Source organism: Macaca mulatta, chromosome 9 (genome assembly GCF_049350105.2).
Source record: "Macaca mulatta isolate MMU2019108-1 chromosome 9, T2T-MMU8v2.0, whole genome shotgun sequence".
NCBI lineage: Eukaryota > Metazoa > Chordata > Mammalia > Primates > Cercopithecidae > Macaca > Macaca mulatta.
This window is the reverse complement of record NC_133414.1, coordinates 29,463,391-29,490,099: the sequence shown is the minus strand read 5'-3', so window position 1 is coordinate 29,490,099 and position 26,709 is coordinate 29,463,391. Positions and strand designations below refer to the sequence as shown.

At 36.8% G+C, this 26,709-nt stretch overlaps 1 protein-coding gene across 4 annotated transcripts in view; it reads left to right on the top strand.

The window, feature by feature from the left end:
• The window catches only part of MPP7 (MAGUK p55 scaffold protein 7), a 252,573-nt gene that overhangs the window by 101,688 nt on the left and 124,176 nt on the right, over nt 1-26,709 (top strand). For 2 of the 4 annotated variants that reach the window (XM_077946073.1, XM_077946074.1), the window contains one exon: nt 4,910-5,022. In XM_077946073.1, coding sequence (XP_077802199.1) covers nt 4,910-5,022 — 113 coding nt within the window. Of the gene's footprint in view, nt 1-4,909; nt 5,029-26,709 lie in introns of all 4 variants that reach the window. The other 2 variants (XM_001105928.5, XM_077946072.1) reach the window with 1 other exon arrangement.

Below are 26,709 nucleotides of genomic sequence, written 5' to 3'. Positions count from 1 at the left end.
AAGGTGAGATTTTTTTCCTCCTTAAAATTCTTTCTCAGAGAAGAGAGAACTGCTTTATATTTCAGTTCTTACAAAATCTCCTATAGGTAACTTTCTGTTATTTCACTTACACAAAAATATGTTGAATGGAGAAGGCACATTGTTGTCATATAACCTAAATTCAAAATTTTGGAGTATAGTTTTAGAGGCCACCTGACAGAATTATTTTTTAAAAAAGCACACTATTCATCAAGACAATGGGAGAAAAAAAGGTTACAAAGAAGTTTAAGCCAGATTTAATTATTATTCCTTAGGGAAAGGTTGTGACCTCACATTTGCAAATGTTAAAGATACTTAAAGAGTAGCTTAGTGGTTCTGTTGTAGAAATAAAAACTATACAGTTACAGAACAAATAAAAAACTGATCAGTTTTATGTAAATTTCCCATGACACTATCTCACAAATAATCAAAAATATGCTACATCTTAAGCAGCTTATTTAGAAATGAAAATGATATATTTTAACTCTGAAATTTAAATTATTTATAAAATTATTGTAAAGAAATAAAACAGTTTCATGAAATATGCAAGTGGGCCCCAAATCAAATATCTAAATTAATATATTTTACCTTATAGGTAATTTAAGGTATGTGTTCCTAACTAAACTGCAATTTAAATTTTAGAATCAGGCATGAGCATTTTATCAACATCTGTAAAAACCAATTAGATATTTGAATTATTAATTAGACATAAACAGATGTTAATAATTAGATATGTATTTCATTGTCACACTAAATGTTCATGTATTTATTTGGAAGAAAATGTGTTTTGGATCTTTTCTTGGGCAAATAGGAGAGCCTTATATATATAGGATTGCTTTATGTTGGGGCATATTCTGCGTCATCTAAGATGATAAGACCTCTGGGGGCAGAGAGTTGTATGTTCTATAAGTTGTATCTCCAGTGACAAGCATAGTACTCTGAATATAAGAACTAAGTAAATTTGATTCTTAGGAACTTTGCCTTTAAAGAGGGTCTTAGTCAGTTTTGTACTGCTATAACAGAACACCACAGACTAGGCAATTTGTAATGAACAGAATTTTATTGGCTCACAGTTCTGGAGGCTGGGAAGTCCGAGATCAAGGAACCAGCATCTGATGAGGGCCTTCTTGCTGCGTCATCCATGGCAGACGGGCAAAGAGACGGAGTAGAAGACTGACTCACCTTCATATAACGAACCCATTCCCAAGATAATGAGCCCAGTCTTACAATAATGGCATTAATCTATCTTTGAGGGCATACCCCTCATGGCCTAATAACCTCTCATTGGCCTCCACCTCCTAACACTCTTGCATTGGGGTTTAAGTTTCTGATACATGCTTTTTAGGGGACACATTCAAACCATAGCAAAGACCTAACTCAAGTGTTTACTTCTTTTCTGAAGACTTTCCTGATGTCTTCTTCCTCATTGGCAGGAATTGACCACTTCCCTTGCCATTGCCACAAGACTCTAACCTTGCCCTGGACTTACTAATAGACCTGTCTGTGCTTGTCTACTGCACTGCAAACTCCTGAGGACAGGAGCCGTGACTGATTTTTCTTAGATCTTTAGAACCTTGAGGAGTGTTTCATTCATGGCTACCATAAATGTTTACTGGAATCAATGAGTTTGAATGACTAAAGAGTGTAGAGTATCTCATTGTCTCAGTTGTTGCCCAGAGACCAAGTAGATTTAGGTAAATTCATAAAAAATATCTCCTGCTATCTAAACTGTCATCATTTGCCCTTTGAATCTCCACGACCCAAACCATTTGGATTTCACAAAATTCTTCACCATTAGAACTTTAGGAACTGAGTATAGGAGTATTTTAAAAAACATGTTAAAACACAGGCCCCATTTTATGCATGGCCAGAGATGGTTTCTAAGGCCCATATAATTCATTTGAGTGGAAGTAGTTGTCTGTATTACTTACCTTCATGGAGACTGCACACAGCTCTGGCCTGGTAGCTCCTTTAATCATGTCTTTAATTTCTGGTTGGCACTGTCCTGTCTTTTCTTGCTGTGGTCATGGTTACCAGATGTGGTAGTTGAAGGGAAAGGACAGCTCTTGTCGCTAGAGTGCCAAACTATGGTGGGATATTAGTTAGGATTGCATAAAACTAGTAAAAACCAGAAAACTCTGCTTTATGAGCTTCTGCTAACAGAAAAATTATTTTTTATAAAAACTTAAATATGGCTTATTCCCACAAAATGTAAGCAGTACTTGGGTAAAGTTAACACTTTCCATATGTAAAAAACTACCGTGGTTTTATTTCTGAGTATGGTATTGTATCCAATTGCAATATATAGCTAAGCTATTGTTTTGACTTTGAACCATTGAATTGAAATGACATTTTCATTCTAGAAGAAGACATGTTAAGCAAAGCAGTGCCTACTCTGTGCCAGCCACAGGGCTGAGTGCCGCCATGTGCATTGCTCTATCGAATTCTTACAACAACCGTGTTTGTCATTTTTTTTGTATTAGCATTTTATTTTGAGATAATTGTAGATTCGTGTTATGATCCCATGTACCCCTCACCCACTTTCTTCCGATGGTAGCATCTTGCATAATTATAATAGAGTCTTGCAACTAGGAAATTGTCATTGGTACAATCCTTTGATCTTATTCAGATTTCACGTTTTATATGCACTCATTTGTGTGTGTCTCTGTGTGTTTGCGTATTTAGTGCTATGCAATTTTTTTTTTTTTTTGAGATGGAGTTTCACTCTGTTGCTCAAGCTGGAGTCCAATGGTGTGGTCTCGGCTCACTCCAACCTCCACCTCCGGGGTTCAAGTGATTCTCCTGCCTCAGCCTCCTGAATAGCTGGAATTATAGGCGTGTGCCACCATGCTGGGCTACTTTTTATATTTTTGGTAGAGATGGGGTTTCACCACATTGGCCAGGCTGGTCTTGAACTCCTGACCTTAAGTCATCCGCCTGCCTCGGCCTTCCAAGGTGCCGGGATTATAGGCGTGAGCCATTGTGCCTGGCCATGCTATGCAATTTTACCACACTTAAAGGTTACTATTTCTTTTTAAACACGTGAGGGAAACAAGGCTCGGTTAAGTTACGTGAAATGCTCTAAGTATAGACTTTGAGTTTGAATCTAGCTCTGTTTGATCCACACTTTTGCTTTTTCAGTAACGATATGATTAATAACAGTAATAATTAATAATGACAATGACTAAAACTTACCGAGTTTCATATGAAACATATTGAGTACTTTTTATGTGACAGGGACTGTTCTAAGGTATTGAGTCATTTAATCCTCCTGACAACTTTTATCATGTAAATTATATCACAGTTGAATTAGTCTCCTTAATTAAACTGTAAGTCACGTTACCAAGGAATAGGCAATTATTTTTACAGCTCCCCAAATCAATAATAAAATAATGAAATTCCACTCTCTCTTTACATAATTTCACGTTTTGACTTCCGACCTTAACCACTGATCTTGGCCATTGTTGATTACTTTCATATATATAATGAGACCTGTATTATTACAGATTGAGTTAGGTTGAGATACCTTACAAATAATTTTACTAAATTGTAAATAACAGCTGTTGTAGGCAGAATGCCAGAATCTTAAGGGAATAGATGTAAAATACCAAGAATACTTCAGAATGTAATTGAGAGAAGGTTTTTTTTTTTTTTTAAGAGTGTTTTAGCTTTTTATTTTTATTTTTGCCAAATAAGGCCCTAGGAATGTTTAAATTTAATCAGATCTCCCAAGTTACGCATCTTAACTTTCAACGTGGTACCTAATGCCTTTAGTTGTGAGTTATCACTGATAAGCAGAATCAGCATGCTTCAGGAAGATAATAGATAGACGAATCATCAGCCCGTAATTTACTATTCCTTGCTAGTTAAATCTCTTGTAAAGCTGTCCCTGTGATGAACAGCAGCACTTACTCAGACCAAAAATAACAACAGTCCCATGTGTTGTAGGTCCCAGGAGGTCTTGGTGTTTTTGTAGACAGCAGACAAGAAATAAAAGGAATTTTGTCCTTTTTACCTCATGTAATCCCACTGGAAAATGAAACATGTGCTATGAGTTGATATTGACTCCTGCCAGGTCACCTCCCTAAAGAGTCTCGGGCAGGCACTGTTGCAACATTTCTTGGACAGGAGTGTTACGGGCTGTGATGGAGATGGATGGTTTATGTAGCACGCTACCGTGGAACACTGCACTACTGTCTGCCCCTAGGAAGTGTCTAGTGAGGACTCCACGAGTAACCCGCATCTGTTACTTTAACTCTTTCAGAGGGTATTACATAAACTGTACATCCCCCAATTGTAAACCAAGTTTTACGTAGCTTTTTTTTCTTTTTAAATAGTTGACTATAGTAATGCAGAACCACGTATGATTTCTTTTCCCGTACTTTGTAGGACTTTCTTTTGGATGTTAGATAATGCAAGTATTTTTGAAACTATATGTTATTAGGAACTATTTGGACACTACAAAACCCCTTTAATGGGCCACCCTATCAATTTTCTGTTCTTCTAAGGAAGTTTTTCCTATTCATGACTCATTTCACTCTTTGGCGTAGATTGAGGGAAATGTAATAATGATTAGGGAAAGGAATGTATGTGTTTTCTTCTTTTTCTGAAAACCTGTACACATTTTCTGTCTCGGGTTATGTAAACTTGGATGGCTGTAGAATGTTGACAACTGTGAGAGGTAAAAACGAGTCTGTTAATACATACCACTGCTTTGGAATTCAAAAACCAGAAAATTCCCCTTTGGTTCTTCGGAGAAGTGTTTAGCTTGATGGCCCGGAATACAAATCCAGTAAAATCGGTATGTTCCAGCTGTCATTTACACACACCTTAGGCAAAATTAATGAGATCACTCTAAGATTACACTTTGTGTTTTATTTTCATTTTATAGGTCTGTATGAGCTGTTGGCTGCTCTGCCAGCCCAGCTGCAGCCACATGTGGATAGCCAGGAAGACCTGACCTTCCTCTGGGATATGTTTGGTGAAAAAAGCCTGCATTCATTGGTAAAGGTAAACCATGCTGATGTCAGATTCTCTTCGCAAAAAGCATATGGAAAAATATTTGGGGCACCACCAAGTAAACCAGAGATCAAATTGTTGCTCTCTGAAAACAAAACAGCCTTGTTCCATTCACCGACGGGCGTGGAAGTTGTTAAAGATTCTACCAAAAATACATAGATGATTTCACTTAATGGTGGTGAGCTGGCTCTGTATACTAATGTAGCAACCATGTGGTCACCCCCTTGTTTAGAGAAAGAATATGAAATAGTAGCAGGAAGGTTTAGACTCTTTTACGGTCAACATTCATGAGCTGGAATTTAACTTAAATAAATGTTCACAGCAAAAATTAGAAGGAATCTATTTTCTGAGGTCAAGGATGGCAGCAGTTCAGTAGCCACATTAATTTAAAATAATTTCCTTTAACAAAGTCAACTGAAATTCTAGTAAGCTGTTTCTTTTATTGGCAGCACTCCATTGAAGTGGTATTTTGTATATAAATACACTGAAGCCGAATGCGAGTAAAAACAGTTTTTGGAGACAGTTTTAGTAAAGCATCATGCCATGAAAATGATCAGCCAGCAGAAATCGGGTCTGGCCATACAGCAACATTGGGAGTGATCAGAACTCCTAAAATAGTAAAATGAGAACAAGAAGCTTACTGGAAAATATGCCACTTGTGCTTCTGGAAATATGAATTGCATTTTCTCTCATCTAACTCAAGCTGAAAGAACTTCAGAGTCTTTCTGGAGTTTGTGAGGAGGTAGAAACCAGCGCCTCAATGATAACCAGACCTGTATTTTTAAATTCAGCAAAATTTGTTATGGTTGCCTGTCATGATAAGAGGCTTTTAATTGATATAGAGTATTCGAAAATGAGCAACTTCTGAGCTGCAATTGCTTTACAGAACAGGATTCCTATATATTTTTTCTTGTCGAATTTACTGAAATTTGTGTACTTCCAGCAGTGACAGTTCTTGAAATGGAAGTGTTGGTATGTGGCATTTCCCTGGCGGTACATTTAAAGACTACGTTTATTTGTTCATTTCTTTATTTTTTCATAACAATGTAATTTCCACGGCATCCTTGTGCTCTAATTAATAGTTGCCCTCTGGGGGTTTATTCGGCATGGTCTTGGGATTATGACTGATGACGTTTGTGACTTGGTAATACAATCATAAAAATATTTTTATGTTGAATGTATGGAAGTTGGATAGCTATGGGTTTATTTAGATTGAGTTGACCTTTTGATAGAAGGAATAAAATAAATTTGAGATGGCATCATCATCCTTTAATCATTAAATAGGCATGCCTCCAAACAATGGATGCATATTCCTTTGTATGTATTTATAACATAGCTACTATCTCAGTTTCCTTACCTATAAAATTAAAGTTATACTATCTGTTTACAAGGTTGTTTGTGAGTTTCAATAAAATAGCGAAGATCTGAGTTTTTTGGTAGTTATATAATGGGGTTAGGCAAATTTAAGTAGGCATTATTAAGGATTGAGGAAAAAGTTAATTATCGTAGCATGCTAAGGATCAAAAAGGAACTACAGAGATGGTTGTTATTTCTATTAAAAGCATGAAACTAATGCATAAAACAAATTCTTAGTTACACTGGCTTGAGTTTTAAGCTGAGGCTGTTTTTCAAAGTATATGTCAATACTAAGTGGTTAGAAAGCATAGCGGAGGGTATTGATATCTGATTTCATAAAAACAGTGGAGCAAATAAGCTCATGTTGCTAGTATTTAGATAGCACAATAACACATGTACTATTCTAAATGTTTTCCAGTAATTGCTATAAAATGTATTTTCAAAATTAGTTTTATTACATACCTCTAGTACATTCTCAATGTCTTAATAGTTCCTGCCACCCCCAACTTTTATCAGACACAGACCTCAAGTGTGTCCTTTGACTGACCCATTCTATTCATTTTCAAGTATGTAAAGTCTACAATACTTTCAGGAGGCAGGCTCCTGGGACTGGAGATTTAAACAGCTGGAACAAACCGCTTAGCTGTATTCCAAGCGTGTCTATTTAAGCTTGAAGGAATAGAAGGCTTCAGCTTTTGTACGTAGATCTTGGTAGAGCTGAAAGAATTCGTTTGAAAAGATTTGTGGTAGAGTGAATCAAAATTGCTTTGGTTTTATGCTCTTCTGCCTGCAGTCGAAGCTGTTAGGCTGTGATTTAGAACTGAGTGAACACAAAACTTGATTTTATTCTAGAACGGAATTTTCATAGTTGTTATCGTGTGTGTGTGTGTGTGTGTGTGTGTGTGTGTTTAAATGGGCTGAGTGCAGTGGTTCACAGCTGTAATCCCAGGCCATGAGTTCAAGACCAGCCTGGGCAGCATAGCAAGACCCTCTCTCTAAAAAAAATAAAAAATAAAAAAAACCTAAAAATTAGCCAGGCATAGTGTGGCATGACTGCAGTCCTAGCTACTCAAGAGGCCGGTGTGGGAGGATCGCATGAGCCTGGGAGGTCAAGGCTGCAGTGAGCTGAGATCACACTACTGTGCTGCAGTCTGGATGACAGAGACCCTGTCTCTTAAAAAAATGTTTGGGGGCAGGCTGTAAATCAAAACACAATTTTAAATACATACACCTCTTTGGACTAGGGAAAAATATAAAGAGGAAGTTTGGGTAATACAGTCTCTGTGACAGGTTCAGCCACCTTGGGGTATTGGGCTACAGGGCAGGTATATGTAGGCTGTGAGCTTGTCACTAAAAAGGAAATATGGTGATCCTCTAGGGTGTTAGCTGAGGATGCTTTTGAAAAGAAAAATTCCTGAATAGAAAAGTTGAAGAACAATAAAAACGGTGAGCATGAGGCTTTAGAAGTATCAGGGGAAGATGATACTGAGAGAATGCCTGGGAAGTCTCATATTGATATGGTTTAGCTGTGTCCCCACCCAAATCTCATCTTGAATTGTAGCTCTCTTAATTTATATGTGTTGTGGGAGGGATCCCACGGGAGATAATTGAATCATGGGGGTGGTTTCCCTCATACTCTTCTCATGGTAGTGAATACGTCTCACAAGATCTGATGGTTTTATAAGAGGAAACCCCTTTTGCTTGGCTTTCATCTTCTCTTGCCTATCACGATGTAAGATGTGCCTTTTGCCTCTGCCGTGATTGTGAGGCTTCCCCAGCCACATGGAACTGTGAGTCCATTAAACCTCTTTTTCTTTGTAAATTACCCAGTCTCAGGTATGTCTTTATCAGCAGCGTGAAAACTGACAAATACACATTATCTGTGGGATGGAAATACATTGTTTATGAGGGTGGGAATAGAAGGATATCAGAATTCACATGAACTAGGGAATGGTTCATCCAGGACCCATCTCTTGCAAATATCCAGGACCATATATTTTGTATCTCAACCTCATTTCTAGATTTAGTTTCTATTCTTGTGGGTTCTTTTTTCCTATTGAAATCTCTTTACTTATTATACATGTTATTTTTTTTTAGTTATGTTTGTGTGTGTTTTTGTAATCTGGTTTAAGTTCATTTTAAAACAAGATATGGCATAAAAACTTACTTAAATACTATCTTTCTTTCTTTCTTTTTTTTTTTTTTAATTCTTTGAGACAGAGTTTTGCTCTGTCACCCAGGCTGGAGTGTAATGGTGCCATCTTGGCTCACTGCAACCTCTGCCTCCTAGGTTCAAGTTATTCTCGTGCCTCAGCCTCCTAAGTAGCTGGGACTACAGCCGCCTGTCACCAGGCCTGGCTAATTTTTGTATTTTTGGTAGAGATAGGGTTTTGTCATGTTGGCCAGGCTGGTCTTGAATCCTGACATCAAGGGATCCACCTGCCTCGGCCTCTCCAAGTGTTGGGACTACAGGTGTGAGCCACTGCACCCGGCCTATGTTTCTTTTAAATAAGGCTGTAGTTCTGTTTCCTCCAGAAATCTTTGTTTTTAACTCACAACTATGTTAGATTTCTAGGATAAGAATATGGAATTGTTAGTACCTTTTAAATAGTTGTGTTATGTTTTCCCCTACCCTTTAAAATAATTGTGTGTATATTTGGGAACAGGAGGAAAAAAATGTACCAATCTCAATTTTATTCTTTTTGGTATATTAAAGTATTTCAACAAACCCAAATTGATATTTTCCAGATAATTTTCCTCATATGATTGAATTATTGTGTGTGTTTCTGTGATTTCAGCCTTATACAAGTAATGATAAATACTCAGAGCCCTGTAACATCTGGTTACATTGTTTTAACTGCATATTTTTTAGTTTTGGGGGTTACAAAGTAGGTATATATTTTTATGGAGTATACAATAATTTTGATACCAGCATACAATGCATAATAATCACGTCAGGGTAAATGGGGTATCCATCACCTCAAGCATCTATTTAACTTTGAGTTTTGATGGACTGATTGATATTATTTGTTGAGTACGTACTCTATGCCAGTTACTATATGGACTACTAGGGCTAAGATGTCCAACTTGTTGGGCACAATCCCTTGCCTGTAGGGGCTCCAGTCTCCCAGAGAGTTTATAAATGAAGGGATGGATGATTACAGTATTCTAAGATAGGTCTCATTTGGAACTTTTTAGGAGAGACACAAGGTAACTCACTCAATACTGGCCTCAGGGGGGGCGGTTCATGGAGGATTTGGTATCTTAAGCTAGAACCTGCATTTGGAATAGGAGTTGCTCAGGTTGGACTGGGTGTGGTGGCTCATGCCTGTAATCCCAGCACTTTGGGAGGCTGAGGCAGGTGGATCACTTGAGGTCAGCAGTTCGAGACCAGCCTGGCCAACATGGTGAAACCCTATCTCTACTAAAAACATAAAAATTAGCCAGGCATGGTGGCACATGCCTGTAATCCCAGCTACTTGGGAGGCTGAGGCACGAGAATTGCTTGAACCTGGGAGGCAGAGGTTGCAGTGAGCCAAGATTGTGCCACTGCACTCCAGCCTGGGTGACAGAGTGACATTCCGTCTCAAAAAAAAAAAAAAAAAAAAAAAGGAGTTGCTCAGGTTAGAGTTTATGGGATGGATCAGGGCATGGGATGTCAGGCAGAAGGAATAATAAATGCAAACACCTGGAGGCAAGAGCGAGCGGTCCACCTTTAGGATGGAGGTCGACAGATTGTTTTGGCTGATCTGTGACACCAGGAAGGCTGTGGGCAGCCGAGGGTGGCGGGAGAGATGAACAGCGACCTATTCTTGAGTGGCTTTGTAAACGACAGAAGGTGAATGGACTTTCTTCTAAGAGAGTGGGAACCATTTCATGGAAAGGTTTTAAGGAGAGAAGAGTGAAGATAATCAGGTTTTTCTTTTAGAGGTAAACTGTGAAGATTGGATGGGACATGAGATTCCCAAGTCAGAGATGATGTTGGCAAAGTGTTGGAAGAGCCTCACCTGCCTGTGGGCTGTTCATTAAAATATGAAACTGTCCTGTTGTAAGCCACCACCAACTATTGTTTATGCCAGGCCATTGGGGGTTGGAAGAGGGCACCAGGAGACCTGTATAAGCTGAAAGATACCAAGTACCTGTTCTTACATATTTTGACCATTTCCTCAGAGGAGATGAGAGGTAATTTTAGTTTTGGTTATGTTTGTTTGATATCTGGGGCGTAATCAAATAGAGCACCTATTGGATAAGTGAATCTTTTTTTTTTTTTTTTTTGAGATGGAGTCTCAGTCTGTCACCCAGGCTAGAGTGCAGTGGTGTGATCTTGGCTCACTGCAGCCTCCGCCTCCCATGTAGTAGGATTCTCCTGCCTCAGCCTCCCGTGTAGCTGGGATTACAGGCGCTTGCCACCACACCTGGCTAATTTTTGTACTTTTAGTAGAGACAGGGTTCCACCATGTTGGCCAGGGTGATTTCGAACTCCTGACCTCAGGTGATCCACCTGCTTCGGCCTCCCAAAGTGCTGGGATTACAGGTGTGAGCCACCGTGCCTGGCCTGGATACGTGAATATTGAACTGAGGATGATTATGTTCTAGATTGGAGAGAATAGATTTGGGAGTAGGGCTGCCGGATAAAATATGGGACATCCTGTTACAGTTGAATTTCAGATATGCAATGAATAGTCTTTGTTATAAGTGTGAACTATGCAATATTTGTGTTTTCACTACTGAAATCTGGCAACTCTATTTGGGAGTCATCAATGTTTAGAAGGTAACATTCTTTTGGGAACAGATTTATTGAGATGTATATTTCACCTACTGTCCAATCACCCACTTAAAACGTATAATTTAGTGGTTTTTAGTACATTCACAAGGTTGTGCAACCATTACCAAAATCAATTTTATTGATTTTTATTTATTTTGTTCTTTTCCTGTCCCCACAATCAATTTTAGAACCTTTTTATCACCTCAAAAAGAAATCCTTCACCCCTAGCCATCACTCTTCAATCCTTGCATTCTCTCTCCCGTCCCATCCCTAAACAACTGCTAATCCACTTTCTGTCTCTGTGTATTTGCCTATTCTGAACATTTCATTTAAACAGCATTATCCGTGGCTTTTTTGTAACTGGCTTCTGTCACTTAGCTTAATGTTTTCAAGGCTCACCCAAATTATAGCATGTATCAGCACTTAATTCCTTTTTATGACTGAATAACATTATATGGATGTCACACTTAGTTCATCCTTTCATCCATGGATGGACATTTGGATTGTTTCTGCCTATTGGCTGTTATGGTGATGCTACTAAGAACATTTGTGTATAAGTTATTGAGTAGATGTATATTATCACTTCTCCTGGGTATGCTACTAAGAACATTTGTGTATAAGTTATTGAGTAGATGTATATTATCACTTCTCCTGGGTATGTATCTAGGAGAGGAATTGCTAGGTTAAATGGTAACTCTTAAGTTTTTATGAAGACTTGTTAGACTTTTTTCCTAAGTGGCTGAACCATTTTATATTCCCGCCAGCAGTGTATAAGCGTTCTGATTTCTCTATATCTTCATCAACACTTGTTTTTATCTGACTTTTTGATTTTTACTATCCTGGTGGGTATGAAGTGATATCTCATTGTGATTTTGATTTTCTTTTTCTAGAAGTCTAAATAATGTTAACCATCTTTTTATGTGCTTATTGGCTACTTGTATGTCTTCTTTGGAGAAATGTCCAACTGGATCCTTTGCCCATTATTTCTCCCATTGGATTCTTTTTAATTAATAAACTTTACTTTGTAGAACTGTTTTAGATTTACATAAAAATTGAGCAGATGGTACAGATAGCTCCCATATCTCCCTTTTCCCCTTCCCAGTTTCTCTTATTATTTACCTCTTGCATTGGCATGGTACATTTGTCAATTAACGAACCAATATTTGTTGATACATTATTATTAACTGAACTCCATTGTCTACATTAAGGTGTATTCATTGTGTTGTATAGTTCTAGGTTTTGACAAATGCATTATGTCTTATATCTATTATTACATTGTCATGAAGAATAGTTTTACCTTTCCAAATCTCCTGTGCTTCACCTGACCTCCCTCCGCAGCTCAGCAATCACTGATAGTTTTACTGTCTGAATAGTTTTGCCTTTTCCAGAAGGTCATATCGTTGGAATCATACAGTCTGTAGCTTTTTCAGATTGGCTTCTTTTACCTACTAATAAACATTTAGGGCTCCATCAAGTCTTCTCATGGCAACATAGCTCATTTCTTTACTTTGTATCGCTGAATAGGATTCAGTTGTAGATAAGCACCATAGTTTGTTTCTCCATTAACCTTTTGAAGCATGTTCATTGCTTCCAGTTTTGAGCAGTTACAGGTAAACATTCTATAAACATTTGTGTGCAGGTTTTTGTGTAGATGTAAGTTTACAACATATTTGGATAAATATCAAGGAGCACAATTGCTGAATCATGTGGTAAGACTATCTTTAGCTTTTTAAGAAACTGCTGGCCAGGTGTGGTGGCTCACACCTGTAATCCCAGCACTTTGGGAGGCCGAGGCGGGAAGATTATGAGGTCAGGAGATGGAGACCATCCTGGCTAACACTGTGAAACCTTGTCTCCACTAAAAATACAAAAAATTAGCCGGGCGTGGTGGTGGTTGCCTGTAGTCCCAGCTACTCAGGGGGCTGAGGCAGGAGAATGGCATGAACCCAGGAGGCGGAGCTTGCAGTGAGCTGGGATGGTGCCACTGCACTCCAGTCTAGGTGACAGAGCGAGTCTCAAAAAAAAAAACAAACAAAAACCAAAACTCATTGTCAAACCCAAGGTCACCTAGATATTCTCGTGTTATCTCCTAGAAGTTTTACAGTTTTGTGTTTACATTTAGCTATATTGTCTACCTTGAGTTCTGTGTCTAGATTAAAATGTCTGCATATGAATATCCCATTGTTTTAGCATCAGTTGTTGAAAAGACCATTCTTTTTCATTGAGTTGCCTTTACTCCTTTGTCAAAGATTAGCTTTTATTTGTGTGGGTCTATTTTTGGGCTACTATATTCCATTATCTATTTGTTTATTCTTTCATCAACACATGCTATCTTGATTACCTTAGCTTTATAGTTAGTTTTGAAGTAGGGTAGCGTCAGCCCTCAGACTTAGTTCTTTTTTGATATTGTGTTGACTATTCTGAATCTTTTGCCTTGTCATATAAACTTCATAATCAGTTTGTCATGTCCACAAAATAATCTGCTATGATTTTGACTGGGACTGTGTATTCTATAGCTCAATTTGTGAAGAGATGACATCTTAGTAACATTGTGTATTCCTGACCATGAACATGGAATATTCCTCAATTTATTGAGATCTTCTTTGATTTCTTTTACCAGAGTCTGTGTTTTCCTTATTTAGATTCTTTACACACTATATTTTGTTAGATTTATACCTAAATGTTTTATTATTTTTGGTACTATGGCTTTGGAGTGGTATTATATTTTTAATTTCAAGTTTCATCTGTTCAGCACTGGTATATAGGAAAGCAATTGATTTTTGGATATTAAGCTTCTATTCTGCATCCTTGCTATAATCGTTTACTTGTGGCCAAAGGTGTTTTGCTGTTGTTGTTGATTCTTTGGGATTTTCTACATAGATACTTATCTCATCTGTAAACAAAGACTGTTTGTTTGTTTGTTCTCAATCTGTATATATCTTTTTTTGTCTTGTCTTATAGCATTAGCTAGGAATTCTCATGTAGTGTTGAATAGCTGTGGTGAACAGGCATCTTTTCTTTATACTGATCTTAGGGAAAATAATCTAGTTTCTCATCATTAAGTATGATTTTAGCTGTAGGTATTTTATACATGTTCTTTGTCAAGTTGAGAAAGTTCTTTCTATTTCTGGTTTGCTCAGAGTTTTTATTGTGAATGGGTACTGATTTATTTATTTTATTTTATTTTTTAAGACAGAGTCTCACTTTATCACCCAAGCTGCCTCCAGGGTTCAGGCAATTCTCGTGCCTCAGCCTCTCAAGTAGCTGGGATTACAGGCATGTGCTACCACGCCTGGCTAATTTTTGTATTTTTAGTAGAGACAGGGTTTCACCATGTTGGTCAGGCTGGTCTTGAACTCCTGACCTCAAGTTATCCACCTGCCTTGGCTTCCCAAAGTGCTGGGATTATAGGCGTGAGCCACTGCTCCCAGCCTTAAAAAATATTTTTGCTTCTATTGATGTGATCATATGATTTTCTTGTTTAGCATATTGATGTGATTGATTACAGTAATTTAGTTATGAATGTTTAACTAGATTTTGCAGACCTGGAATGAATCTTACTTGGTCGTGGTATTGGTTGAGGATTCCTTATCCAAAAGGCTTGGGATCTGAAAGAAGTGTTTTAGATTTTAGATTGTTTTGAATTTTGGAATATTTGCAGATTCTTAACTAGTTAAGCATCCCTGATTTGAAAGTCCAGAATCCCAAAGTGCTCCGGTGAGCATTTCATTGAGCATCATGTCTATGTCAGCACTCAAAAAGTATCAGATTTTGGAGCATTTCAGATTTCATAGCATTTTGGATTTCAGGTTTTTGGATTTGGGATGCTCCATCTGTATGTAATTAATTTGATCTATCGTTAGGTTCAACTTATTAATACTTTGTTGAGTTTTTTTGCATCTCTGTTTATAAGAATGGTTAGTCTGTAATTCTCCTTCCTTGTCATGTCTTTGCCTGGTTTTGATAATAAGATAATGCTGGCCTCATAGAATGAGGTAGGAAGTGTACTCTGCTTGCTGTTTTCCTTTTCTTTCTAGAAGAGATTGCAGAGAATTGGTATAATTTCTCCCTTAAGTGTTTTGTAGAATTCACCAGTGAAGCCATCTGGGCCTGGTGCTTGCTGTTTTGTAAGTTAACCAGTTACTGATTCAATTTCTTTCATAAATATAGGCTTATTCAGATTTATGTTTCTCCTTTTGTGAGTTTTTGTCACTATTGTCTTTCAAGGAATTGTGTATATCATTTAACTTATCAAATTTGAGGGCATAGAACTGTTCATCACGATTCTTTATTGTCCTTGGCATCAGTACTGTTGACTCCTCTTTCATTTCTGATATTTGTAATTTGTATCTTGTCTCTTTTTTCCCTGGCTATAGATTTATCAATTTTATTAATCATTTAAAAGAACTTGCTTTTGATTTTGTTGATTTTTCTCTGTTGTTTTCCTGTTCCAGTTTCGTTGATTTTTGCTCTCGTTGTCTGATTTCTTTTCTTCTACTTGCTCTTCTTTTTCTGGTTTCCAAAGGTTACAAAGTTAGATTATCAATTTTAGATTTTTCTTTCTTTTGAATGTATTCTTTCAATGCTATAAATTCTAACCACTGCTTTTGCAGCATCTCACAAGTTTTAGCAAGTTGTATTTTCATTTTCACTTAATTTAAAATATTCTTGAGAATTCTTGTTTGACCCATGTGTTATTTAAAATGTTGTCTGATTTCCAAATATTTAGAGATTTTCCTGCTGTCTTTCTGTTACTGATTTCTAGTTTAATTCCATGTAGTCTGAAAACACATGCTGTATGGTTTTTGTTCGTTTAGATTTAAGTTGTGTTTAATGGCCCAGAATGTGGTCTATCTTGTCGAATGGTCTATGTGAGCTTGAGAAGAATGTGTATACTGCCGTAAACTGGATAAACTATTCCATAAATGTCAGTTAGATTTAGTTGGTAGATGGTGCTGCTCAGTTCAACTGTCTCCTTACTGAATTTTTTTTTTTTTTTTTTTTTGGCCTACTGGATCTGTCAATTATGGACTGATAGCAGGTATTGAGGTTCCAAGTATAATAGTGACTGTGAATTTCTCTGCAGTTTTATCAGTTTTGCTTTATGTATTTTGATGCTTTCTTGTTAGGTGCATACACATTTAGGATTGTTATGTCTTTTTGGGGAATTGATGCCCTTTTCATTATGTAATACCTTTATCTTTGATAATTTTTCTAGTTCTGCCAATTTGCCATGTTGGAAATTGACATATGTACTCCATCTTTTTTGGGTTAATGTTAGTGTATCTTTCTCTATTTTTTTCTTTTCATTTGTCTGTATCTTTATATTCAATGTGAGTTTTTTATAGACAACATATAGTTGGGAGGTGGGTCTTCCTTTTTATCCATTCTGACAGTCTCTGTTTTTTAATTGGTATATTTAGACCATTCACATTTGAAGTGTCTATTGATATAGTTGGTTAAGATTTACCATGTTTGCAACTGATTTCTGTTCACTGCACTTGTTATTTTTTAAGATTTTAAATATCCTGTCTTTTCCTCCTTCTCTGTTTTTAGATGACCATTTTATATTATTCCATTTACTCTCTTCTTTTATCATATCAATTATACTTATTTTTTTTTTCTTTTTGTGCTTGTCTTACAGTTAGCAACACACATTTACAACAAATACAGGTTTGTGTTTTTTTTTGAGACAGGGTCTTGTTCTGTCTCCCTGGCTGGAGTGCAGTAGTGTTATCTTGGCTCATCACAGCCCTGATTTCCCGGGCCCAAGTATTCCTCCCACCTCTCAACTTCCCAAGTAGCTGCAAGAGTAGCTGGAACTAAAGGCATGTGCCACCGTGCCCAGCTAACTTTTCTTTTCTATTTTTTATAGAGACAGGGTTTTGCTATCTTGCTTAGGCTGGTCTTGAACTCATGGACTCAAGTGATCCTCCCGCCTTAGCCTCCCAAAGTGCCGGGATTACAGGCATGAGCCACCATGCCTGACCTAGTTCTATTTTCAGATAACACTGTCATTTCACAGGTAGTGCAGGTACCTTGTAACAGAGTATTCTCAATTCCCTTTTTCCTATTTCTTATGACATTGCTGTCATTCATTGTACTTATGCCTATGCTAATGTAATCCCCCAGTACATTGCTAATAGTATTACTCTGAACAGTTATCTATTAGATCAATTAAGAATAAAACAAATAAAAGTTTTTGCTTTATTTATTTTTTCTCTGATGTCCTTCCTTTTTTTTTAATGTAGATCCGAGGGTCTGACCTATGTCATTTTCTTTCTCTCTGACAAACTTCCTTTTTAACACTTCTTACAAGGCAGGTCTACTGGTGGCAAATTCCTTGAGTTTTTGTTTGTCTGAAAAAGTTTTTATTTCTCCTTGACTTTTGAAGTGTAATTCCATTAGATACAGAAGTCCAGACTGGCATTTTTTTTTTTCTTTCAACACTTAAAATATTTCAGTCCACTCTCTTTTCGCTCGCATAGTTTCTGATGAGAAGCCTGAAGTAATTCTTACCCTTGTCCTCTAGAGGTAAAGTATTTTTTTCCTCAAGCTTCTTTCAAGATGTTTGCTCTCTAGCAGTAGACTTTAATGGGCTTTACTTCTGAACTTGAAAACTTTACAAATTCAACTAAGGTGAACTTTGCTTACTATTTTGGTCCTTTTCACTCAAAGACATGGAAGCCTCATCAGAGGCCTCCGTATTCCTCAGTAGATGATATCATGATAATGTTATGATTAATCTTTTTTCTTTTCCCCTACAAATAGAAAAATCCTTTGTCTATCAGCCTATTGTAAACCCCAAGAGTATGTATCGTGGGACTTGGAAGTGCCACGATAATCTCTTAATTGCCTACCCCTTTAATAAAGATGAACACTTTTTTTTTGGGTAAGATAAATTCCTAGTTTTATTAGCCATAATTTAAAAGGAATGCCCACTATTTAATATCAAGAGTAATTTTTAAATTCAAAATATACAATTTATCTTCTTAAACATGCCCTGAAGTCTTGTTTTGAATGAAACCTATGAAGTCATAGGCATATTAGTCACCCAGTAGAAGTGAAGTAAGAGAGATGACACTTAGTGGGAGTTTATTTTGAATCTCCATATTAATATGAATTTGTAAAGTTAAATTAATGCTCATGAATTTAGGTTGAATTCTGAAAGGGAAAATCTTCCTTAATCTTGAATCTGAATAGATCCTGAACAGAGGCTCATAGAGCAACCTGTGAATGAGAATATACTTTTAAAATTTTATTTCTCCAATCTGGAAATTTCAGAAAGTGAAAAACCAGTTTTTGAAGGTAATTCTTGATCTTCATCTTTCAATAACTCAGATTTTCTTACTAAAATTAGCACTATGAGATTTGCATAGAAAGTAGTTATTTCCAGGATAATCGATCCAGTCAAGCTATTTTAAGAAGAGGGATAATTTTATCGAGGAATGGTTTTAGAAACTCTTTTCGGTTCAAGCACTTTTAAGTTCCTCTCTTCTTGCAATCTAGAAGCAACAAAAAGCATCATACTTGCGGGGAAAAGGTGATATTTATATGGTAGTGAATCAGATTCAAGGCTGAAGAACTATTAATATTTTATAAGCTACTCATGGCATAGGCCCCTTTAGAAACAAATAGTGCTGTTTGGGGAAGGGAGAGGTGGTATTAAGTTTAGAGAGTAAACCCAGTGGGGAGGTTATGTTACTTGCCTCTGACATATCATTTGCTTTGGGTGGGAGGAAAAAGAAAAAGACAGCCAGACATTGCGAATGATCCATGGCCACCTGGTCTGACAGAGCGGAGACTTGGGTAGCAGCAGCTGGTAACGCTCCTCGGCCTATCAAAGGTAATTGTCAGGCCAGCTCTGTTGGAAAAGCCAGATGAAGTTATGTCTTACGTAATAGTTTACATTTTTTCAGGCACAGAAACATGTAAAGTCTGCTGTAGAATTCCTGAGACCCTGAGTAAATTGTTGCCTTTGTAATTCATACTCTAAAAATGGTGGCCATATGTCGCCCTTTTTAGAGATTTACTTGAGAGTAAGAATGAGAAAATAGGAGCCAGATTTGTGAATATTTAGTGCGGCTGTGTCCTCCCGCGTGGTCTGCATTTATGTAATGTAACAGTCAAGTTATTGTGAGATTTACATGGTGCTTCAAATATACTTAGCTTCAGAACAACCATCTTATATTTATTCGTAATTTCATAATGGGAAGCCTACATGCTTTACCAGAATGAATGTGGGGAATTTCTTACCTAGAAATCCCTGACTTAAGAACAGTTCATTCATTAGAATGTGTGGAATCAGGAAATTTGTAACACTTATTTCCCTTTTTGGGCAATTCCTGCTGTTCTCTAATTCCAGAGAATAGGAATTCCAGTAGGGAAACGTCTAGCTTCTCTAGGTATTATACCTAACAGTGGAGTCTCTGGGCTACAGATATGTGCATTTCCCACTGCAGTAGGTCTTAACCAAATTGCTCTACTAAGTGATTTGACTGGCTCAGTGAAATGTGTATTTACAATTCTAGGACCTTGGGTCATCTCCCTTTATCACCTCCATTTCTGGATTGTGCTGTTTTTAGATACCTGACTTTAATACCATGGCAGGTGGCAATTGCCACAAAGGTGTTGGGCAGTGCAGTGTGGTCCTGACATTCCCAGTTGGTTCTCAAAGTCCATTTCCCACAGCAAATTGCAGAACCATTGGCAGCAAATAAATCTCCAATGTTCGTTTTCATCTATAGTAAAATGATTTTAAAACGTCACAGTTATTGCCATCTACAACTTCCTTGGAGCCTGTCCTTGTTTTATTTGATGTAAATTATTTTTAAAATATAGAACTGAATTGTAATAATTTCAACATAGGCTGTTCTCTTTCTCTCTCTCTCTCTCTCTCTCTCTCTCTCTCTCTCTCTCTCTCTCTTTCTCTGCCTTTTTTTTGTGTGTGAGATGGAGTCTTGCTCTGTCACCCAGGCTGGAGTGCAGTGGTGCGATCTCGGCCCACTGCAACCTCCGCCTCCTGAGTTCAAGCAATTCTTCTGCCTCTGCCTCCTGAGTAGCTAGGACTACAGGCGCCTGCCACCATGGCCAGCTAATTTTTGTATTTTTAGTAGAGATAAGGTTTCACCATTTTGGCCCGGCTGGTCTCAAACTCCTGGCCTAAGTGGTCTGTCTGCCTTGGCCTCCCAAAGTGCTGAGATTATAGGCGTGAGTCACCACTCCCGGCCAATACAATACGCTTCTGACGGAAAGGTCTGTCTGCCTTGGCCTCCCAAAGTGCTGAGATTATAGGCGTGAGTCACCACTCCCGGCCAATACAATACGCTTCTGACGGAAGTCAGCACGAAAGTGACTATCAGAGCTTCGGAAATGACAGGAAGAACAACTCCAATTGAATAAGGGAGTGCTATGGGATCTGCTGTGGCAAGGCTGTGTGGAGGCTAGTTCACACTTCTTGTGGTTGTGTAAAAAGGTATATAGGAATACACATTCTACATAAAGAAACCTTAATGTCGGCATGGAATTTCACATGACAGATTTAAACATGTTTTTGTGGGCTGGCTTGGAGGCTTAGCCACCACCATATTTAATTATATTTCTAGAGCATGTATTCGAAGATCTACGAAAAAAATTAGAATTACAAGCACACATTTTGTGTAAACTCTGCTTGATTTGGAGTGGAGGGACTAGATAATACTCACTGAAGTGTAGTTTGGAACGTTAGGCCTTTGGTTAATAATCATGAAATGACTGGAAGTGTGAGTGTAATGTATGGCTGAAGAAGACAGGTAATTTCTAGAGAGAGGACAACGACTTCCATGATTCCTTCACATCAAGTTGGTACCTTTTGCTGCCTCCATCCTTTTTTCTTTTGAGTCTGGTGATCATCTGCTTCTCATTGAGTCTGTCTGTTCATCCTTTTGTGTTGTCTCAGTTATGGACAGTCAGGAATATTGAGTACTTTTCTGTGTTTCCAGAAACTCATGTCCCACCCTTTTGCAAAGAGGCAACTGTGGTCAGAATTCAGAGCTGGCAGTATGAGCCACATTGCTTGGACTCAGGTTCTGACTGTGCCAAGAATAAGATAATAACTTATTTTATTATCATAACAAGGTAATAATGTATTACATTTATCTTAATATAGCATATTATACTATATTATATCATATTATAACAATATAATAATTTATAACTTATTTTCATCATAATATAATATTACATTATTAAAAATATATAATATAGGCTGGTCTCGAACTCCTGACCTTAAGTGATTCATGTGCCTCAGCCTCCCAAAGTGCTGGGATTACAGGCATAAGCCACTGTACCTGGCCAATGATATATTTATGATTATAAATACTATATATATTAATTATATATGAATCTATCAACTAATAAATAATATATTAGATAAGTATAACATATTATAACAATATAACTTATAATTTAAAAGAACTTATTTTATCATAATATATTACATTATAAAAAATCATAAAATATTAAGTTAAAATAAATAGGTATGTTTACCTTAATATATTAATATATGATATTAATGTATAAAGATAATATCTATATATAAATATATTTATGATATGTATTAATAATTATATTACTATATATTAGGATAGTATCTTTTTATTTTGGAGACAGAGTCTCACTCTGTCACCCAGGCTGGAGTGCAGTGGCGTGATCTCTGCTCACTGCAACCTCTGCCTCCCAGGTTCAAGCAATTCTCAAGTGTCAGCCTACCAATTAGCTGGGATTACAAATGCCCCCCCACAATGCCCAGATAATTTTTGTATTTTTAGTAGAGACAGGGTTTCACCATGTTGGCCAGCCTGGTCTCAAACTCCTGACCTCAAGTGATCTGCCCACCTCGGCCTCCCAAAGTGCTGGGATTACAGGTATGAGCCACCATGCCTGACCAAGATAATATCTTAATATCTTAATATTGTAATATATTGATAATATCTTGTGATATATATCATAATAATATATTAAGATAAATATATATTTAATATATAGATATATATTTTAATGTATAAATATATTTTATATAAGATATGTGTCTTAAAATATTAATATAATATTCTAATATATATTTTATAATAATACATTAAGGTAAAGATACATTTAACATATATAAAGATATATATTTTAAAATATGTAAAGACATATATCTTAATATATACTAAGAATATATATTTATATATAGGATATATATCTTAATATATTATCTTTATATATATATATAAATATCTTACTATTTTACTTCACAGTGCCTCACTTCCCTTATATATTAGTATAAAATGAGGATAGCAGTAGTACCTACCTTGTGTGCTTGTTTTAAGGATCAAATGAATTCATAGATAAAATGTGCTTTAAATATTGTCTGGAACATATTAAGTCATCATCGTTATCATCATCCTCATCCTCAATTTCTTTCTTTCTGTTAGCTGTGTTCCATGCTATATGCTAGGGTTTGCACCATTTTTAGTATCCCTTTGGCTACATTGCTGCTTTTTCAGGATGATAGTTTCTTGTCTTAACAAACTTCTTTTTTTTTTTTTTTGAGATAGATTCTTGCTGTGTTATCCAGCCTGGAGTGCTGTGGAGCGATTGATTATAGGCCACTGCAGCCTCAACCTTTTGGGCTCAATGATCCTCCCACTTCAGCCTCCCAAGTAGCTAGGACTACAAGAGCACACCACTGTGCCCGGCTAATTCTTTATTTTTTGTAGAGATGAGGTCTTGCTATGTTGCCCAAGCTGCTCCTGAACTCCTGGGCTCAAGCTGCCCTCCTGCCTCAGCTTCCTAAAGTGTTGGGATTATAACCATGAGCCACCACACTTGGCCTCTTAATAAACTTTTCTTCTGGCTTTTTTATTTCTTTGCTCTCACTCTTTTAAAATTACAGTGAAAATTCATAATCTGTGATTAGAAACTCTTTAAAAAGTTCTTGAGTTGGCCAAGTGTGTTTTCTAACTTTTCTTTCACCTTAAAATATTATGAAATATTTTGGGCATTAAAAATGAGGGCAATATACTGAACACCCATGTGTTCCACCACACAGCTTAAGAGAGAAAATATTACAGATCCAGTTGAAGTCTGAACATCCCTCCTGTCCCATTCCTTTCCTTTTCCTGCCAGCGATAACCTTCATCTGGAGTTTGTTTTCACAATGTGAGATATTGTTTTGTCTGTTTCAAAACTCTTATAAGTAGAATTATATTTAACACATTCCTCTTTCCTCAATTTGCTCTTTTTTTGTTTGTTTGTTTGAGATGGCATTTCGCTCTTGTTGCCCAGGCTGGAGTGCAGTGGTGTGATCTTGGGTCACCGTAATCTCCACCTCCCGGGTTCAAGTGATTCTCCTGTCTCAGCCTCCTGAGTAGCTGGGATTACAGGCATGCGCCACCACTCCCGGCTAATTTTTGTATTTTTACTAGAGACCGGGTTTCTCCATGTTGGTCAGGATGATCTCAAACTCCTGACCTCAGGTGATCTGCCCACCTCGGCTTCCCAAAGTGTTGGGATTACAGGCGTGAGTCACCGCGCCCGGCTCAACTTGCTCTTTTGCTTAACATTTTGTTAATGAGATGTATTATATTTATGGTGACACAAATAGGTCTAATTCATTTGTTTACATTGCTATATATGGCATTATATGACTAGATAACGGTCTATTCTCCTGTTGATGAATATTTGTATTGAAAGTTGGCTTGTGAGCACAAGAGTCATATGTCTGGAAATCATCTTTATCTCCATGTCACTATTGGGAACAGTACAGGAGATAACTTATGTGTGGATTCCCTTTGTACACACATGCAGTCCCTTCTGTAAGTAACATGCCTAAGAATGAAGTTGCTGGACCATAAATGTATGCATCTTACACTTCAGTAGATATTGCCGAATTACTTTTCTAACGGATTGTATCATATTATAATCCAGGAGTTCCAATTACTTCACATTTATTTCAGCACTTGGAATTGTTAGACTTTAATTTTTGCCAACTTCCAATCCAGACCATTAATTAAAATAATTACCAACAGGATCAACTTGAAATACTATAATATTTCCTTGTTTTAGTTTATATTTATTTGAATATTAGAGGTTGAACATATGTTTGAGTCATTCCAGTTTCCTTTTTATATCCTTTGCCTGCTATTTTTTTCCTTTGGTTATTTGTCTTTTTCTAGTTGATTTGTAGGAATTGTTTTGTACATTCTGATGCTGGATCTTTGTTTATATGTATTGTAAATTATCTCCTGGTCTGGGCTCACTGCACTCTTTCTGATAATTTATCATAAGTGTTAAAACATACATCCATGCAGAAAGTCTTCTCTCTGTCTTAAATGCAGAAGCAAAGGCATCTTTACAGACTCACCATTTAACACAAAATCCTTATTAGCTCACTGGGTCTTACTGAAAGCATGTACGAGTCGGAGGTGTATGTAGCTCCTGGCCAAGTCTGAGGTCTGGTTTATTTTTATGTGCTGGCTCTAGCAGGGTCCTCTGGGACTGTTTGAACTGATCTAATATTCTCATTTGGTTGTAAGCATCTATAGAACGTATTTTTAGCACCTAAAATTATGGTGCTAATTATGGATACAGTTGTTCATTGAGTAAAGTTCTTTTCAGGCAGAATCAGTGTATAATTTTTTTTTTTTGTTTATTCTGCGTTACCTCAAAGCGTAGTAGGTGTTCAAGGGAGATTGCCTGATTAAAGGAGACTGAATAACTTGCGCTTCCAGGCTCTGTCTTGCCCAGTTTGTTTTCCATTCATTTCACAAATACTTGAGTGCCAATCGTGGGCACGATAATAAATGCTCACATCTCATTGGATTCATTTATTGAAGTATTATGGTTATTCACAACTAATTGATGAATGTAGTTTGATTTTTCAGTCAGCTCAAGTTGTGGCATAAGTTGCATCATCTTTATTACAGACAGATGATAGTTAATAAAGAAAGATATTTTTATCCACCTGGTTTAAAATGAAGTTTATTGTTGATATTTCTGCATGTCAATAAAAGTAATAGGAATTAGGAATGTTCCATCATGGTCATGGTTTAACAATAATATACCATCAAAGGAAATTACTGAAATACATTGGTTTTCTCATTCTTTCCATTTTCACGTAAAATACTTTAAATCTTTAACATTTTCAAATTGAGTATTTTTAAATGTTTCAAAATGTTATTTAAAATACTTTGTTGTAATTCTATGACATTAATGTAAATCTAATTTATTATAAAGAACCTAAAAGTAAAATTAATAAGCTTTTGTATATGTAAAATTAATTGCAGATGATCCATTCTGAATCAAAAAGGTAGTTTATATTTATGTACCCACCCACGAGTCCGTCCATCCATCCATCCATCCGTCCATCCATCCGTATATCCTGCAGTAGTGCTGTTTACAGGTACATGTAAGATTGCACTTCTCTACTTCTTGATGTTAGTTATGGCCACATGACTTGTTTAGTCAATAGAATGTGAGTGGGAGTGAAATGTGTCACCGCTGGGCAGAAGCCTTTAGGAGCCAGTGCACTCTGTGTCTCTTCTCCCTACCCTCCAGCCCCCATTGCTGACTGCTGATGTTCCAGATGGTGGGAGTTCTCCCCACCTGGGCCTGAGCACGTGGGCTTGTGGAGCAGAGTTCCCAGAGGAAATACAGTAGACAGAGAGCGTCTGGGGGAATATAAACTTTCGTTGTTACACACTGCTAAGGTTTAGGCATTGCTCATTACCACGATATTATTTATCACTTAATTTTAACAAGTATCTTCACTATATTACATTTCAAATCTATTTTTCAAACATAGCTTAGTGACATAGAAATTAAAATAAATAGTTATTAACATTGCATGAGGCTAGTTACTTTTAGGTAGCTGCTGTTGATCTAATGGTTGCACTGTAGAAAATTCATACTCATTTTCTTGTCAAAACTTGGTAATTTTTACATTTTCTTCTTTGATAGACATGCATCTCCCCTCTGCAGCCACTGTGGCAAGGCTTGAGAAAGGGTGATATGTCTTGTAAGATGTCCCTGTTTTACTTGATTATTCCAGTTTAATATTAATATATTAGCCCAGGAGTGTGCTATCCTGGATACTTTTGATTTGTGTTTCCTTTCATCACTAATAAAACTGGAAGATATTCTTAGAGTCCCTTGTTTCGTTACTATATTGCACAGTTATTTTTGCTTAGCGAGGGCTGTTAATATCCAAGTATAATACACCCCCTCCTTTCTGATAAAGATCTTTCCTATTTTTTTTAAAAGGCTTGAGTGTATCAAATGGTGTATTTTCATATGCAATTAGTGTTTTAATTGTACCTTTGTTTTCTTTCTCACTTTGGAAGCACAGCATCTAGAATTGCTTTTTTCCTCATTGTTTTCATTTCTGTGTTCAGTTAAAAGCTCAATGAAAGGATGTTAACTGCCAACTTTAAAAATACATTTTATTTGTGAATTTCATTTGTTTAAATTGGTATGTTATAAATTATACAGATGGTAAAAATTTGATTTTCATTACTTGACAAAGTTGG